The sequence below is a fragment of the Megalops cyprinoides genome, chromosome 2 (assembly GCF_013368585.1).
Source record: "Megalops cyprinoides isolate fMegCyp1 chromosome 2, fMegCyp1.pri, whole genome shotgun sequence".
In the NCBI taxonomy this organism is placed as follows: Eukaryota; Metazoa; Chordata; class Actinopteri; order Elopiformes; family Megalopidae; genus Megalops; species Megalops cyprinoides.
Genome location: NC_050584.1, coordinates 33,441,529 through 33,460,501, shown reverse-complemented (window position 1 = coordinate 33,460,501; position 18,973 = coordinate 33,441,529). Strand labels below are relative to the sequence as shown.

General features: G+C 40.0%; 3 protein-coding genes across 5 annotated transcripts in view; 1 reads left to right on the top strand and 2 right to left on the bottom strand.

Annotated features, from left to right (window-relative positions):
* LOC118773416 (LIM domain containing preferred translocation partner in lipoma) overlaps positions 1-13,473 on the bottom strand; it is a 231,883-nt gene extending 218,410 nt beyond the window's left edge. For both annotated transcript variants that reach the window (XM_036522341.1, XM_036522349.1), the window contains exons 1-2: positions 13,419-13,473; positions 13,001-13,071 (exon numbers count right to left, since the gene is read on the bottom strand). In XM_036522341.1, coding sequence (XP_036378234.1) covers positions 13,001-13,005 — 5 coding nt within the window. In that variant the 5' untranslated portion in view covers positions 13,006-13,071; positions 13,419-13,473. The remainder of the gene's footprint in view (positions 1-13,000; positions 13,072-13,418) is intronic.
* Positions 344-9,417, top strand: bcl6aa (BCL6A transcription repressor a). 2 transcript variants are annotated; one of them, XM_036522339.1, is made up of 9 exons: positions 344-387; positions 4,561-4,732; positions 4,854-5,075; positions 5,165-6,139; positions 6,619-6,794; positions 6,931-7,098; positions 7,796-7,926; positions 8,107-8,244; positions 8,609-9,417. In XM_036522339.1, exons 1-9 carry the CDS (start codon positions 357-359, stop codon positions 8,750-8,752), a joined length of 2,157 nt encoding a protein of 718 aa, XP_036378232.1. In that variant the 5' UTR covers positions 344-356; the 3' UTR covers positions 8,753-9,417. The 2 variants fall into 2 exon arrangements, with proteins under 2 accessions (XP_036378232.1, XP_036378233.1); XM_036522340.1 differs by lacking the exon at positions 344-387 and adding an exon at positions 3,960-4,074.
* A 1,456-nt stretch (positions 13,474-14,929) lies between the features above and the next one.
* smx5 lies at positions 14,930-17,154 on the bottom strand. The gene is made up of 5 exons (XM_036522177.1): positions 17,084-17,154; positions 16,617-16,684; positions 16,348-16,378; positions 16,170-16,229; positions 14,930-16,080 (listed from the first exon to the last, which is right to left on the bottom strand). Exons 1-5 carry the CDS (start codon positions 17,084-17,086, stop codon positions 15,955-15,957), a joined length of 288 nt encoding a protein of 95 aa, XP_036378070.1. The 5' UTR covers positions 17,087-17,154; the 3' UTR covers positions 14,930-15,954.
* Positions 17,155-18,973: the final 1,819 nt, after the last annotated feature.

The window sequence follows — 18,973 nt, the reverse complement described above, 5'->3', positions numbered from 1 at the left end:
TTTAGAGGCTGGGCTAAATTCATATGCTACGTAGACTGGTAGTCTGACCATGTGACCGTCTATGTCTGGAAGCATCCACAAGGAAGGGGGACCTGAACATCAGAAACACCCATTTTTCTTTAAATGTATCAAAAATATAGTGTTTTTAGGAGAAAAACTGCCCAACATTTTGTAAGTAAAAGTTAGATTCTTCAAACCTTATTGTAGCCCCAAAAATCGTTTTCCCAGGATGCTCTTATTACAACTTGCTCAAACACATGACTCTCCCCTGCCCTGCCATAATGGTACAGTCACAAGCTCAAATTCCGAGAATTGAGCTCGCCTGATTCTTAGAACTGGGGTTCTTAGAAGTGGTGATGCAAGAAGTTTCTAGGAAAGCCCTACCAGGTGATTTTTAAATTCTTTTTGCCAATAATTTGGCGCGAAGCTGTAGTTTTCTGCGCAGAGGGTTTAGTAACAGAACATTTGTTTATCTGAATGTGTTTAAAATGTACATGTTGATGATTGTGAAGGTGTTTAAGACAGTTTTGTGCGTAGGATTAATCTTGAGTGTCTTGGCTGGTGACAGTACTCCTGACAGATCTGTTTCTCTCTCTGGTGCTCCGTCGCAGCTAGTTGCTCAATGGTTGTTCAGTTTCTGCAGACAGTGGGGTTGCGGCACGAGTGTTATACATATTGGAAGATGGAATCAGCTGTTTATTCCGTTTCAGTTCACATGACAGCCTACCAAACAGAATGAAAATTTAAATGTCCTTGTGCTAATCAGTTTGCAGACTAAAATAATTTTACATTTAGCTGGTTACTGCAACAGTGGCGAATTGAACTGTTCGAGTGTACTCTTATGCAGCTAGGACATAACTCATATGTGTACATACGTATATATTGGAAATGTTTTTCTTTGCACACCTGCACCAGTGGCTTGCTTATTGGTGTCTGGGCAAGGGGCGTTTGGTACTTTTTAAAGTGTTGACACTGACTAGTTACCTAGCTAAATTTTGGGGAAATATCAGTGACTTGCCTTGGCTTTTAAACTATACTGAGAAACAGCTATACAGAACTGTAGGCATTGATCGTACCTCTGTGATCAAGTTGCATAATGTATCTTTTTGGCATTTGCGCTATCGGCACAATCAGTGTTTTAGATAACCCTGTTTATTATTTCGGTGGAACCTTTCCTCTGCCATGTGTGGGGACGTTTGTGTTGTGGTACGCGCAACTTAGTTATATGGCTTTCGACATTATTTTTTATATAAAAAAGAAACAGCACCAATAAAGACTGACAACCACAATGCACATTTGACCTCAAAGGTGTAGAATAAGCAGTCTGTATTATACGTTACATAGTCTTTGCTGTTAGGATATAGACACCTTAAATTATTGCGTTTCGGAATAGCTAGTTACAGTATACTAACGCCTGTTTATTTCAGTGTATTTAGATATAACGTTAATAATATATTTATAAAAGTAACTTTTAGTTTGGAACACAGATTGTAGCTTTATTCTTAAGTTTTTTATTGTAATTAAATCGTGCTTTAACTGTCTCTGAGCTATTCCTTTTGGTTTCTCAATATTTTTATATTTAAACTGCGGAATAGAGCCCCAGCCTAGACTTTGGCATTGAGGGAGAGGGTCATAAATCTCTGTCCAGGGTTTGCATGTTATTGGACGGGTTCCACGCGCTATTCTTGGAGTGCTGGCTATCTGTGTTCCGTGTCAAATAGTTCATGATATGGGCTTGTCTTAAATGGTACAAATTTGTAAGACTTATTTCTGGGACAAACGTTTTACATACTCCAAAATACGCACATGGCTAGCCTTAGCAGCTAACTTCATACAAGAACGTAGTTCCACAATACGTAAATCGCAGACTTTTCCGTTTAAAGCAAGGTTACGCTGTCGTTCGTTGTCCTTCTCACTTCAGTTTTGTTTACTTTATGCGGATGACATTGGCGTTGAAAAAAAAATGAATGTATGTGTGGTAAAACATGTTTTCAGTAAATAATGTAGGCAAAAAACTACTCAGACTCAGTCGGTGCTTTAAGAATGCACGTTCTGTTTCCATTAGTAACCTTACTCTCGCTTTAATTCTGATTTTTGGTTTGCGGTGTATCCACCTGTTGGTGACACCTCGCGGTTGTAAAAATATTGTTGTATTTATTGTTGAGGTTGTTTTTAAATTGGTCAATTTGTATGTTGGGAAAACAATTAAATGGGAATTATACGGAACAGTTTTGTGCACTTCAGGATTGTTTTTAAAAATTCAGTCTCGGGAATACTTTGGTGAATGTAATATTGTTCAAAAGAATTGATCGTGCCTATTATTGTACTTGTAACGCGTGGACTGCCATCTAGCGTCATTATTCTGCGTGTAGAATACCTCTAACATTTCCTGTGCTCTGTTGGTCTCAAACAGGTCGCTCTTGCCCCAAAAAAAGTTAAATAAATTTTATTTCCTTCAGGGAGATGTGTACTTTAATGTCACAGGTTAAATGAGGTGATTCTGCCTTTATAATGCGCAATTTGAAACCGTCTGGCAGTAATGTAAATTTGGATGGAAACAGAATCTAGTGCGGCGTGACTACAGAATGTACAATATGTGAGAAATGTCCCTATGGCAGAGAGCAGCATGGTTATTACTTTGGGCCCCCTTTCAATCTCTTTAACCTGTTAGGGAGTTTGACTGTAGAGTCTGGTGTTCACTCTTTGTAAAATAATTCATTGCGCCTTGGTACAAGTTATTCATATGCCTATCATATTATATATATGTAAACAGAAGAGACGTTCGAGGTAGCCTACTTGACAATAAGCCAAGAGCAGACTGCAAGCAAGCACTGATTTTAGCTGACCGTAAAATAGCCTACTATACTCGAATTCAAGTTCACTTGGCAGCGGAAAGACTACCTTCAGTCGATGCATAGCCAATTGCTGTAATATTATTACGTATTCTTTGAACAGCGAAATGCAATATTTGCTGCCAACTTAGGGAGGATACGAGTATAGATCTGTCACAAACCTGTATACCTTCCTGTTACGCGTCCGCTGTGTCGACATTCCTTTTGTTCCCTTAAAGTCAAAGTAATTCAATTCCCCGCGCTGTACAGGTGAACATTCTAAATCCATACTATGTCGCATGTAACCTCCCCCCAAAAAACAAGGTGCCGCGAAAGGACGTACGGAATAGGCTTTTTCTTAAAACACCCCGCGTGAAGCCAAGCGGCAAATCTTCCGACGAAATCCCTCCATGACGTTGCTACTCAAGTGCAGTTATTTCGAGGAATAAAGGTTATTTCGGACTGCCGTTTTTCACCCTGTCCAAACATGGAGCAAAGTAGCCTTTCTTAGATCACAAAACGGACTATCCGAGGAATCACAACGCGAAAGAACTGACAGACACTAAAAAGGTCATAAACATTTTGACATTCATTCACGCATGACTACACATTGTATTTTTAAGTGACTGACGATGAATTCTTTTGTTATGACAAACACGAGAGCAGACTGTACTAAAGTACGATACCAATAAACACGTCTCGTGTCAATGTTTGTAAATCGATTCAGTCATGTGGCGCCGTCTATTGGTTGAAAACGTTACCTACACGAATGTGAAAGAAAAGTTCTCGTGACATTTAACGTTATGCTCGGTTAATTGAAGTAGGTGGACTGAAAGTCTAACCAACTTGGCATGAGCACATAATACAAATTCAGAGGGGAATTCAGCTGGAAACTTTATCAGATTATAATCATATCATACAGATACTTTCATGTCATATCAACATGGAAAAGCTGTATCGTTTTTGACGATGTGGGAGGCAAAAGGGGTCTGAAGAGTCTGAATACACAAGTAGATCAGTTTATTGTAAAAGTTTCACAGTGCATTCATTTCTAAGAAATGGTGAATGAAACGAGAAGCCCTGCGCAGAGAGGACTCACTTCTCGGAAATTGTGAACTGTCCATTCCACTGAATTGTCATCAAGCTATTATGCTCTCAGTGCTCTGCAGTGATCAGATAACTAGCCAATGAGCAGATAACTAGCAAATATGTGAAAGGCGGAGAACTCGCTCCTAGTGTTAAGGTACGGTCTTGTGTGATAGTTTGTCCAATGCTAAAAGCTGTTGCCTATCTAATGTAAAATGACTAGTACTGGTAGTATAAAAGTATAAGTATGAAATACATGTAAGGAAAACGTAGTGACGTTTTCCTACAGATGTGGGGAAAATTCATTTAAAAATTTGCTTTTTTAAAAAAAAAAAGTAATGCTAGCAGAAATCTAAGCATTTTGGTCTTTGGTTCAAGTGTTCTTTTTTTTTCTGTTCATTTTTGTGATTTCATCTTTTTCATCCAGTATTCCTATGTATTCTCCTGTTATTGAGTAAATATAAAGTTATCAATGGCAATTTATATTTATTTTAGTAGTATTATACAATACCATTCATACCATAATTTATTTGATATTACCCACTAGACGTTATGGTTTGTAAATGTACTTACTGGTCAATAATCTGAGTTGAGCTTTGTAGTATCCTGCAAAACATTTGTATTTTTTTTCTTCATTCTTCAGATTTTGACAAAATGGCATGTGCAGCAGACAGCTGCATTCAATTTACGCGCCATGCAAGTGACGTACTTCTCAACTTGAACCGACTGCGCAGCAGGGATATCCTGACTGATGTCACTATTCTAGTCAACAGACAACAGTTTCGTGCTCACAAGACAGTCCTCATGGCTTGCAGGTAAGCCACATCATCAGGAGGTTTTTCATGGACTTTTATTTACATTTTAAGCAGAATGCACAATGCTCTCCTCCAAATACCATGAATGCTGAGGGCATCTTTCCTCTCTCTCATTTTAAAGTGGGTTGTTTTACACCATCTTTACGGACTCCCTCAAATGCAACCTGAATGCCATCAGCCTGGACCCGAAGGTGGACCCTGAGGGCTTTGCCATTTTGCTGGAGTTCATGTACACTTCTCGTCTCACGCTGAAGGAGAGCCTGATCATCGCGGTCATGAACACTGCCATCTACCTGCAGATGGACCACGTTGTTGACACCTGCCACAGGTTCATCAAATCCAAGTAAGTAGAGTAGGGGGAGGATTCACTCAGCATCTGCCACATTGACTCAGCCAGTTATTTTAAAATAATGCTCTGTGTTCTTTCTTCAGTGACCCTTCAGCCAAGCTGCCCAGAGAAGAATTTTTAGTCAGCCCATTGCTGTTACCTCAGGATGTTCAAGCCTACAGGCCCCATGACGTGGTGGAGAATGTTACCAGCCGGCCAACCTCTTTCAGGGATGGGAGGGCCTATAGTTCCAGTATGTTCAGTGGAGTTAGTGCTCCCAACAGTTCTTATCTTTATGGCCAATTCCCAGTACAGGGGTTCCATTTTCCCTTCAGCAAACTGACAGATGCCAAGAGCCCTTTTGCCGACTTCACTAAAGCAAGCCCCATGCACCACAAACACTGCTCCCCACCTGACAATGGCAGTGAGGTGCTGGCAGAGTATACCAGAGCCACCACCAGTGTCTCATCAAACATCTGCCATGTGACATCCTACCCTTCCAGAGAAGTTGCCAGAGAGGATGAGGTAAGGAAGGAGAGTCTCCGAAACGTCCATCAGTCTACGGGCCTGGGCTCAAGAAAGCACAGCTTTCCAGGCCATGCTCATGAGCAGAGGGAGGTGGGAAAAGAACACGCTCACATGGGGGAGGAAGACATGGGCCACCAGCACTACTCCTTGAGCATCTCCTCCAGCGGTCGCAAGGGCCTGATGAGCAGTCCCCAGAGTCCACTCAAATCGGACTGCCAGCCCAACTCTCCCACAGAGTCTAGCAGCAGCAAGAATGCTGCCTTCCCCCAGGCCACTCGCTCCCCACCCGCCCAGGGCATGCAGGACCCCAAGGCCCGCAACTGGAAGAAGTACAAGTTCATTGTGCTCAACTCCGCCAACCAGAGCTCCAAAGAGGACGAGGGAGGCCCCCGTGATGTGGAGACACGCTCACCACAGAGGCTTGGCTCACCCACCTACCTCCAGCCAAGTGATTCGGAACATCCGGACCTGCAGGCTGCCACAAAGATCAGTGAGCATGGCGAGGACTTCCCCATGTCCCAGGCCAGCCGCCTCAACAACATCATCAACAGGTGAACTAAGGAAGGCACACACACATTTGTTAGGTGTCAGTGATTGATTAAATGATTGCTGTGTAGATCTGTAGAAAGGGGTGTCTCCAATTGTAACTGACTTGAGCAATGGCTTGATGGTAAGTGCATCCACTTATTGAGCATTTTTCATCCAGGTGGATGTAAGTTAAAGTCCTGTCTCTACATTCATACATTGCTATGATTGACAACTAATTGGCTCATGCACAATGTGCTAGCATTCTCCAAAAAGGAGATGGCTGGTGACTGAAGTTAGTGAGCTGAACTGCTCCTGTGGATAGATTGATCCCCCCCCCCAAATCTGTCCCAATCTTTTTAGCAAACTGTGGATTTACCTTAGAACCACAATGTGTGAAATTCCTCTAAAGTCCTCTGAGAGTATAAATTTTTAAAAAGTGGTGTGTTGATTTTGGTAGGCTATGTAGTGGTGCAGCTGAATGAAGTTTGCCTCTGTCTTCCAGAACCATGGAGGGATCACAAAGGAACAATGACAGCCACACCTCCCTCTACGCAAACCACTTAAAGTGTTCATCCTGTGGCTCTCAGTCCCCACAGCACTCCGAAGTTTGCTCCAGTACACCACATGGTGGGGAAGAGATGGCAGAGCTGCATTCGGAGTACTCTGATTCCAGTTGCGGTAAGAGCCTATCCTGTAGGTCAGTTTAAAACCACAAAAGGACTGTGATGCCAATGTATATGTACTCAGGGGGTACTGAAATACTTTTGTGCGTTTTTTTTTGCCCTAAGCTGACATCCTTGCTTTGTTCCAACAGAAAATGGTACCTACTTTTGTAATGAGTGCGACTCCAAGTTTGCAGAGGACGATGCTCTGAAACGGCACACACTTCAGGTCCACAGTGACAAGCCATACAAATGTGACCGATGCCAGGCTGCTTTTCGCTACAAGGGAAACCTTGCCAGCCACAAAACAGTCCACACAGGTAAGTCCAGATGGAAGCCTACAGAGATGACCAGGGATCTCTGGAAGCAGTTTATCTGGAAGAGAGAAATGCTGACTTTCCTCTTCAAGATAAGAAACAGAATTTCAGGTTTTGGATATGTTTTGTAATGTGTAGTGTGACTTTGTTCTGCTGTAGATCACAACGGTACACTTCACTGAAATTAGATGCGAGAACAGACACTGGCTGAAACAATATTGTCCTGTAAGCTGACTCCTTCCAAAGTTATTGAGGGACAAGACTATGAGAGAAAGGTCTAGTCAGCATTAGTGGAACAGAGAAGATATAAAGGATGAGATGAAAAAGAACAAATAAAAAGAATTTTCATCAATGTCCATATGTACATTTTGTTGTGTTGCACTAAGTAGCTGCATTTTATTGCGAAGGGGAGGATGTACTCCTAAATGCTGTCTCTTATTTTCAGCACGCACTTAACTTCCAGGGTAGACTGAATGTACAACTGACAAGTACCAATCTGCTAATATTTTGGCTTGGTTTGAGGTTTAGATGCGGTACACTGCTGGCTTGCATGAAACAACATTTAATATTTTAAAGAGATTTAATATTTCAAGCATGAGGAAACTGGGATCCCTGGAGATGAGAGAGTGCACTATGATGAGAATGTTTACGGTGTTTGTCAGTCTCCTAAGCGCTGTTTTTCATGTTTGTCACACTCCAGGGGAGAAACCATATCGCTGTAATATCTGTGGTGCTCAGTTCAACAGACCAGCCAACCTCAAGACCCACACACGCATTCACTCGGGAGAAAAGCCATACAAGTGTGAGACCTGTGGAGCTCGCTTTGTACAGGTGAGACTGAAGATCCCAACACCAATGTTTGGAGTTTCCTCCACCTTTGTGGTAATTTGTGACAATAATCACAAAATTTAGGACACATTTGTAAGGAAACTGTACGACTACTAAAAATGTATGGCCCCTTCAGTAATGAGAGACTGTTCCTAAAATGTGCTATTGTGCCTTTTTGTGTAGGTCGCTCACCTCCGTGCCCATGTGCTGATTCACACGGGAGAGAAACCGTATCCATGTGAAATCTGTGGGACACGTTTCCGTCATCTGCAGACACTCAAGAGCCATCTGCGCATTCACACCGGAGAAAAGCCCTATCATGTAAGCAAACCATAGTAATTTAGAGAGGCCAGGACAAAGCCATTCATTTTCCTAACTGAAAGAGCCTGGGCATGCAGATTAATAGTGAGTCTCTCTGTTGTGACACTATTCAGTAGGAATAAATGAAGTTGCAATGCAATGAGAAGAAAATTCAATTTCCCTCTTCAGCCCCTTCTGGTTACTTTAAATAGGCTACTTAGCTGTAAACATTGACGAATCCATTTCTAAGTCTGACCAAACTACCAATAGCCTTTACCAAAAGAGACAGGCAACCTAAATACCTAACTTCAATATTAGGATCCCAAGAGTCAACTGTCAGTAGGAGCGAATGTACATTGTAACATTTCTCATTTGTTTTACTTAGTGTGAGAAATGCAACTTGCACTTTCGCCACAAAAGCCAGCTGAGACTGCACCTTCGACAGAAGCATGGCGCCATCACCAACACAAAGATCCAATACCGCATGTCCACTACAGACCTGCCATCGGACTTTTCCAAGGCCTGCTGAGCAAGATGAGGAGGACAGTGCTGACCTTGGCATTTGAATAATCTGAGTTATACAATCATCCAAAATTGTAGTGCCACACTGTGTTGATGAGGAAGAAGAAAAAACTTTGGCAGTCTATGCTATCCTAAACGGGTTTCCTCTTCATGTGAACATAGAACCAGATATGGTCTCTAATAGTCACTTTATTGTCTATATATAGTACAGGTGGGAGTGTTTATAAGCTTTCTGAGGTATATAAAGCTTTATTTTGATGAAAAAGGAAGGAATGTAAACATTAAAATCCAGTTTTTGAAGATAAGGTATTTTTTATCAGAACATACTTTGAGGGAAATTTTGATTGAGGGACAGTATATTTTAGGGTAACGGCATTTCTGGCAAAGATGTACAAAGAATTCTAAAGATAAATTTATACATAGATGTACGGTACACCATGTATAATTGCCTCTTTCTTGTGAAAGGAAAACCTGGCTCCTACAATAACCTTTGATATTTAAATAGGTTTCGGTTTAAACCCCTTTGAGAATGAATGCTGCTTACTGAAGTGATGTGGAAAAAATATATATGCATGAGGCAGGTGACTACTGTTGCCAATATGAAACATTCATGAAATAGGCAATTGCATAAATATTGTGACATAATAATGTATAACTGCATCAAAAACAGATCTCTGCTGGCAGAGTCAATCTGGAATTCATGTTGAAATATGTATTTTAAGGTACTGCTGTGGTATGACCAAGAAAATATTTTGTTTCAAATGTATTTGTATAGAAATGTGATTTTTTTTTTTTTTTTTTTTTTTTGCAAGTGAAGGTTTATAGTTTTGTTATTGTATTAGAAGCTTCCGTAGAAGGTTGTAACATTGTCAAGGTTTTGTTTGTACATACACTGTGTACTGAAGGTGCCTTTCTCCGTGGTGACTGAATTCTTTTCCATTCAGCCCAGTTCTATTAAGGTACAACTCAAGGACAACACTTGTCCAGTTTCTCTTGTGAGTGTTTTTTATGCTTTTCACCGAACTTCAAAACATGCAAATTCATTACTGCTTGAGCTGTAAATCTTCAGGAATTGTTTTGGGATTGGACTTTTTAAAAAAAAAATGCATTAAGCTCATATTGTAAAATATAGATGTATGAATGTAAAATAAAGGTATTGAATTTCTATGTATCAACTGGAGAGTAGTTTTGATTTATTTGGGGATGACAATCCATATGTAGTTTGGTTTGGGACGAGTGTTAAAACAGCGCTTTATACTACACACCAAAAAAGTAATTTCTGGAATTCTATAAATTACTGTGGAATTCATTAGCTTGAAAAACTACACAACTTGTGTATAATGTAATTAAAACAAAATTAATGACCCAAAAGGGGAAATGTATTTAAGCAAAGCATTACCAGATAAAATTTCATATCATGTAAGTTATGTTAACATGGAAGCCAGGTTTCCCATATACTGCTCTACACACCACAGCCAATCTAAATCAAAAGACTGCAATAACTTCTGTTGCATGTAGTAATCATTAATAATTGAGTATTTTCACCACAAATCAGATTCATTAGCAGCTTTTCATATCTTAACTACACCCAGAGCATCAACATGGATACTGGAGACGTGCTGCTCTGCAGGTTTGCCCTGAAGTGCAGAGAGAAATAAAATCCAGTCAATATAGCTAAACCTGAACAGTAACGCAAACACACAGACTGCATCTTTGAGATACCAGGGGTGTATACTCTAAAAATGTGAACGAGACAAAAACCTCAGCAATTCCAGGTTCAGAAAGGAAAGGACTAAGGCAGAACTCATTCAACAGAACAATTAGTTCAATTAAAGACTCTTTTGAAATACAAAGCAAACACTGCACCTTAAGCCATAAACTGTATAACTCTATCCATCTAAATATGTGTTACGTGGAGGGGTAAGTAAATTGTCCTCTCATAGTGGGGGTCCTGGTTCACTGTATTTTCACAAAACACCAGAGTTACTAATGTGTTGACGGATTGTCAGTGACTTTCCTAAAGTACTGTTAAGAACAACAGATTAATCTGGCACATTACCTGTGAGACCAAGTCTAACAAAGAGTAAAAAAAAAAAAAAAAAAAAAAAAACACCAGTACAATGAGAATGAACACCACTGCATTTTAATATAAAGCCATAATTACATTTCACAGCAGGGTTTTAAGCCTCTAACTGATCCAGGGTCAATTTGCCCAGCCTCAACCAAAAAAAGTAATGAAATGCAATAAATTCAGCATGTAAGATCACTGCTTGTCAGTATAGCCAAAGTAAACTAGCAAAACTGTATGAGAACCCATATTAAACAGTAAAATGCAGAGGAGAACTTAGACCTTTTCTACTGAGTTGACAATTACTGAAGGACTGCATATTCATCATGATGGAATTTCAAGAAAGTAATTCCTGCAGATGTAATGAGCAGAGGAAACACAACAAAGGATGGCTCAAAGAGACCTCATAATCAGATCAGTCTTGCTCAGTTTAATTAAATTTAATTAAATTTTCATACTGTGTGATGTTCTAAGCATTGTGGTACTCCTGCTGTTACCTATCCTACACTATTGAGGGTCAAATGCAAAATCTAAATCTAAATTCTGCTACATGTTTATTGAATTTGAAGATATTTCACATTTTACAGAGATATTGGTGAAGACATCACATTTTCACTTCATTTATAGTAAATGACTGTTCTAAAATGTCTACCTGAAAAATCAGCATCTCTACACTGAGGCATCCACTGATTGAAGAGAGCATATTGCCAAAAGTCCAGGAAGAAGGATGTTCTGCCCAAACATGCAACACATAACACTCATGAACTTACACTATCGGGTTTATTTATGCAAGCATAAAATACTGGGGTACCTGCACTCTTGTGTGCTACAGGCCTTGTCAGCATTCTCCCAAGCTGCTCCTAGGCCATCTGTAGGACCCTAGATCCTAGTACTTAATGGCCATCTTCTTATTTGACAACCCTCCAGAGCTCCTCACTTCACCTCAACTGGTGAACCCAAGTGAATATCTCCATTGGAGAGATTCCCATATAAATCTTGCAACAGTCAGACTGCAGACCTACCAGTGGACTCCAAGCTTAAAAAAAAATGATGGATGTGTCTCACAAATCATACTTATTTCTGTATCAAACAAGCATTGCTGAAATGCATTTTTAAATAACATCCTAATTCTGAACAGGATCCATTCAAATATATCTCTTTATTTCTGCCTTCCTCTTTAGCATAGGTAGAATGAAAAACAGGCATTTTCAAACACTGAACTCTTTTACTTGATTCTTCTAGCCCAAGCCTCCAATAACAGTCCCTCATGGCCAATATCAAAGGAAAACCTACTGAACAAAAGAACTAAATCTCAGCTGTGTTAGGCCTTCTTCAGATATCTTTCACATTTACCAACAGTAAGTATAAAACCATGCATACCTTGTCGGAAGCTTCAAAAAAGGAAGTGAGCACAGAGACCAGACAATGCCAGCATCAGGTGTGGAATATAGACAGCTAGTTTAAAGTAACAATAAAAGAGGAAGCAGTGGGTATTTTGCCTCAGATATTTCCTTGTTGCATGCCCCATTGTGTGACATCCTTTTCAACTTCACTCTTTGTAAATCACAGGTTTATAAAATACATTTCCATAGTGGGCTGCTGGCCAGATTACTATGCTTTATAACCTTGCGGCAACTGACTGTCCCTTCCTGACAGGGTCAATGCTCTCAGCCACTTGACCCCCCCAGTGGTGGAAAGAACTTCCACGTGAGTCAGGACAACATAATCACTGCCCATGATTTGATACAGGCTGAGGACCAACCACTTTGGGCTGCATGTCAGTTTGACCACCCCCCAACCTCCCACCCCAACACCTGCTACTTATTTATATTATGGATACTGTGATCTAGTGACTGTGTGATATTTGTTAATGTATGAATTTGACTTCCCTTAGTTTTGTTGGATGTTTCGGGTTTGGGTTAGCTCAAGTTAACTTCCGCTTGAATGGTGTGCTCACACTCACTGGTCTGGGGTTGTTGTTAGCCTGGTCTGACACTGTTGCTCATTTAACTTGGATGGATGCACTTCTGTTCTCTTGTACTGGAAGTCGCTCTGGGTAAGGGGGTCTGCTAAATGAATGTAGTGTGATGTAATGCTTGCATTAAGGAAGAAATTGAGACAAAAATAAATGTGAGGGGCAATGTGTAGCTATCGTTAGTTGTGCATAGAAATCTAAATGCTGCTCACCTCATATCTTCGGTGTCCACCACTCCACTGTGACGATGGTGCTCAGGAGAAATTACTGACTATCGCTTCACCTGTGAGTAAACAGTGACATCACCCTAATTAGCAAAAGCGCCTTCCGTCAATACTAATGTGCCCGTCACCGTCTTGTAAAGATGACGTGCTCATTTCAATGCATAATCCAAGTTTACAAGACTACATCAGGTACATTTGTTTGGCCTACTCAGGCTATAAATGCACAGAGAAACATCATAGGTCACTAGTGTCCACCTAAACTGGGTTTGTTATTCACAACGACGAATTGTTTGTAGCTTGTGGGTGGAAACGTGCAATTCGTTAGTCAGCTTCTGGGTTCGGGTGCAGGTTAGTTGTGGTTATACCAAGGAAATGTAATGGATGAAAGGCAAATGAATTTACTTACTTTTTAGCAAGTTCAGGTATCCCTCGAGTACGATGTGGCATAATCGCTGGAGTCAAGGCTGACATTAAGTTTGGAATCGAGAAGCGGTAAATGTGTTTGTTTCACCACCCCAGAAAGTAGCTTGCAGGCTGTGTAAATATTACGAGCATTTACGAGTTTGGTATTTTAGTGCTCTCGTTAAGGGGTTTTTAGGTAAAGGAACGTGTAGCAAACAAAAAATAACTCCGGAACACTTAAAATCAACGACTCCCCGCAGAAGTTTGTTTCAACTCGCTTTTGGCCTGTTGTTTGATGTGCTGGTTAGCTCGTAACAGGTCTCCTACAACTAAATAAACACTCCTACAGTCACAACAGCCCAATGAACTCCTCATCCTCCACTGTTTAAACCTTCTTGTTTGCCATGATGCAGACAGTACATCTTCCGTTTTCCCGACTAAGTATGGCTCTTGCATGAATCAACTCATAACCTATTACGTTGCCGAATTGTCATGTTTTCATCGATTGGCTAGCAGTTTTCTTCAGCGGTTTGTGAAACGCGATTCTAACTTACCCGAAATCAGGCCTTTCGCTAGGTGCTCACGAAACTCTTCATGTGCTCCATGTACGATGTACAATGATCTAGTGTGGTAAGCCGAAATAGGAATTCAGCCCAGAGCACAGGAGCTATAATTTTAGTACCATTATTATCATTACACGTGTATGTCAAATCAGAAGCAGGTTGATGTAGTGGTCAATAAGGGCTCTGAACAAAGGTTTCCAGATGGATTCCTAGGTGAGCCACTGCTACTGTAGCCTTGTGCAAGATACCCAACCCACATTTTCAATTGCTCAATGTTTGTATGGGTAATGTAAAAATGCAAGCTATGAAAATCACCCTGCTTAACAAATATGAAAGACAAATCAATATATGATAGCAATTTTGAGAGCTGATTTAGAATCAAGGATACATCTGGCACATCCTGTTACAGATATTTTCATCTATCAGGAGTACACTTCCAAACCATTCCACAAGTAAATTAGAATCCACCTGTTATTCTGAAAGCATTTAAGATACCCTCTGTGACCCCACCGATTCCCTAGTGATGCAGCATCCTGTGCCGCTGATTGAGACAGCCACCCAGTTCACAGGAGCAAAAGGCTGTAAAACTCACCACTGGTGCCAGTCATGTACATGAGCATCCCAGGTATCCAAGTCATCATTTGTTAATATTAACCACCAATATTTATTATTAAAGTGTTTTAACTTGTATTTATTTCTCCACTGAATTTAACAAATGATTGCAATTATTTTGTAGTCACACACTTTTACCTGTGGTTCCATTTCCAATATAAAGTACAATTAGATTTACAACTTTAGATAGGATCAAAGCTCACTTTATTTGCAAATCATACCAAACCTGATTTAAATCAAAAAGTCAGACAGAACAATTCCATTCAACATAAGCATATTTACAACATCCAACGTGATTAATTGGCTAAAGTGAACAGACAGAAAATGGAAAATACCTGTTTTTGTTTTTTTTTTCCCAAATTAACTCTTTCTGCAAAAAATATCCAACATGCAATCAAAATTGTAACTGAAAACAAAAAGCATTTCATAGACATTAAAGGGCTGCCTAATTAATTACACTGGCATTTCTGCCAGGAAATCTTGTTTCCAAAAGGTGACAGAGTAGGATGAATATCTGCAGTAATTCAATGGGGGGGAAAGGTGACAGTTACTCCCACTATACCCATCAGCCAAAAAATAGAGCAAGTTGGAATTTACAGATGGAGAAAGATAAAATAAAATGAAAAAATGTATTTGAGGTGTTCCCACTATCTACAGCAGTAAATACTGAGGCACCTCTACATCGAAAACTATCTCTGTGAAGACGTCACAATATCATGAGAAATCCGTCAGGCCTATTAAACTTGCATTTGGACCAATACCAATTTGCTGTGCTGAAAACCCCCAATTGATTACAGTAACTGCTTCATTATGTTCCTGTTGGTTTCTGAAATCAACCTCATTGTTTCAGGGAGCAGGGGGGTTTGGTTTTGCTAATGTGCATCATTATTTAACTATTTACAATTTTATTTAGTATAAATGTTAGACATGACACTGGTGAGAAAATCAAAAGACAAGTGTGGCTTATGCAAATTTATGTTAAATTCTTTTGGAAAACAGTAAGATGAAGTTACAGGCTATCTAAAAAGAATGGAGTCTTTGACATACTGCATAGCAAATGTATGGGTTTTCAAATGGTCCAAATTGCCTTTGCTGTGAGGTAGGTTTTACAATTCTGTCTGGCCAGGCAAAACATAAATTGAGTACTGACATCATGTCAGTCCTCAAACCAAACAAAGAAATCTAAACTGCAAGACTGTAGTCTCGTGAATATGTCTGTGTGTACAGTAGATCTGGGGGTATAGGGATAGGAAATATGGGAAAGAACACATCTTTTGAGACTCTTCTACGTTAGCATTTTCCCATAAACTCAAACCCAGCCACAGTCCACCCTCCCACGCACCCTGGAAAAAAAAGGGAAAAAAATCACTGCTTCTGTTGCATGGCCTCCTTCCGAGCAGCATCCTGCAGCAGCTGGGTATCCACCTCATCAGCAGGGAGCTGCACGTACCGCACCACTGAGCCGCGGATGAAGCAGTTCTTCACCGACAACTGGGGGAACAGCAGCAAGCGCTAAGCTCCAGTGAAACGCACACTTTCAACTCACCCATGTGCTCAACATTTCTGTCTGTGGCACTTACCATATGTGGATACTTCTCTGGATCAGTAACACTGATGTCTGTGAGTTTGATATTCAGGTACTGTGGGTGACAACACATCAGTGTTTACGAATACAGTGCTAATAAAACTAAGTCAAAAGTACTGGTATGAGAGTAAAATTGTTCAAACTAAAGAAGTGAAAGAACACGCGAAACGAACCTGATCGACTGAGTGGAGTGTGCCACAGATGCTGCAACACAGGCACAAGACAAAATCTGAATCAGCGTCATCCCTTGCTAACGACGTAGTCCAACTGCACATATTTGTCACATGCACTCTGCCCCAAGGAGCTTGCGTTAAAATGAACGGCTACCTTCTGCTAATGCCAATCTGCCCCTAGCTAACAAGCGGCATAAATTACCCTTTGCTGTTTCTGCAATTTGCACTTAACTAGCCATCTAGATATCTTGAGAAATACGTTATCTCACCTCAAGTCATTTTTCAGTTCCACCACCACGTCTTTGCCCACCAAAGACTTGAAGAATGAATAGAAAAGCTGCAATGGAAAGCATGTTACCAACAATGAGCAACGCCTAGGAAGCTACTGACACAACGATGGCCTCACAGCATGACATGGTCGGGAGCTCTTATCAAACTAGTTCCTTATCGAGACGAAAAACATTTTAGCGAGCTAGTTACAATGTTAGCTAAATCAGCAGCACTGAGCTACCCAGCTGAAGCTAACAGTTAAAGTAACCGGTCTTGTAACGTTACCTGTTTCTCAAAAGATAGCCTAAGTAGCTACCTAACGGTAGCTGTTTAGCGACAAAGCCAACATTTTTTTTGAATCAATAAACCATTAACTTTTTCATTTAACTACATTTTAGTTAGAGCAGTTGGGTGAAACGACTGAAATTCGATTAAACATTTCAATGAAAACAACTTATTAACGTACCATTTTCACTCAGCAATACAGCGAGTAGGTCCCGCTCCGGAAGATCACGCGATGTTTTTCCTTTGAACTCGTGAACGGGAATAGGAATACTCGATGCTCATTGGTATATTTTAACCCCTGAACCAGACCAGTAATATACGTCATAGGGAGGAGACAAGCGATGCAACGCAGTGCGTTTGGTACTGTGATGGTACATTTTATTTGTGACAGGCCACAACAATTTATTTAGTTTTTTTTAGATGTAATGCGTGCATTTCAAAATAGTGATATGCTTTCACCAACAGTGTCTAAATATCAAAGTCATAAATTGTAAAGATCCTTCAAGAGTATATGAATTGCCCCCGCCCCCCCCCCCCCCCCCCCCCGGTCTTTGTTTAACCATAGTTCATATAGTCGTCTTTAAATGGTCCAGGGCACTTGAGGACCTGAGGATGCTCTGGTGTGGCTGGCTGCATTTCAAGCTTGCTTGTACTCACTTTTTCATTTTCAGTGTCCCTAGGTAGGTCTCCCTACTGTTTAATCCCTTCCTGCGGAGGAATGCCTTAAGACAGTTGCTGAGGATACATGACAAATATACACTGCACACCATTCTCTGATTAATAGTAATTAATTATATTGACATAATAGTATTAATTAATTAATAATAATTAAAACAATTTTAGTAATAGTTGCATATATTGGTGTGTACTGTACTACCACTGATGTTGCTGGATCAGGTGTATTTTGCCTCCAAAAACTGCTGTTTTTTGGAGGCAACATACACCTGATCCAAAACTGCTATATGAGCACTGGGTGACAACCAGACACCACTTGGGAATTTTTTAAAGGAAATTCAAAGCCCTACTTATAGTACTTTTCCAAGACAGAGAACCACTCCAGCATGTACACTCAATACAAACCACTCTTCTCAATAACTGCTCTTTCTTAATCATAGAATAGACAACATTAGCTGGAAAAAAGATGTATTGTTTAACCATTTGACTTAACATTCATAAGGTATTTAACATGCATTATCCTGCTAATTAAATGCTATCCTTTATAATTTGATATTTGAAGATAAAGAGGGTGTGATTTAATGACCACATTGTCAAAAATTCATTTAGAAAAGACTATACCTTAAATAAGATCCCTTTCATAAAATATGACATTAAAATCAACAGTAGAAGTACTATAAAGTCACCAGCAGATGGCATTATTTACAAAGGCATGTAAAGATTGCTGGAAAAACAAATTTACATTTCACTTCATCTATATGAATCACATCTGTCCTGGACAATTTGATTCTTATAAGCATTTGATTCTTAAAAACAGAGACCCAAATTAAGGGGTGAAATAGACGTTTATGTTTTAAACAATGTTTTTCCCTTATCTGAGAAATGTCCTCAGCTATGTTCTTCATACAAGGAACAATTCAGTTGATACCACAGCGCAACCAATCAATGTCCTTAACTTTATTAAAATACAAAATCATCATTTGACTCATTCTAACTATTTCCAGTGACTCCATAATTGTCTCTGTGGTGACTTGCCTGTTCACATTTGTTATCATGATGTCACACCTCCTTTGTTCTTCATATTATCCTATTTCATTTTAAGACTATTGGAAGACTCAAAAAGGCTGTGCCTTGTTTTGATAATTTGCACAAGATGGGAAATACACTCTATTCAAATTTTAGTGGCTTTTGTCATTAAGATTCCATCATTGCACTCAGTTGCATACTTAGCCAGCCAGTTCTACATTAGGCCAAACTGTTTCTTATAACTTGATTGCTTGATTTTTCCAAACAGCATGAGGATAGTAAATAATCTGTCCCAGTGTTTTGATTACTATATGTGGTTGAATCCCATATCAGTATTTATTATATGTGCACTCTAGAATGAGTGCACTGT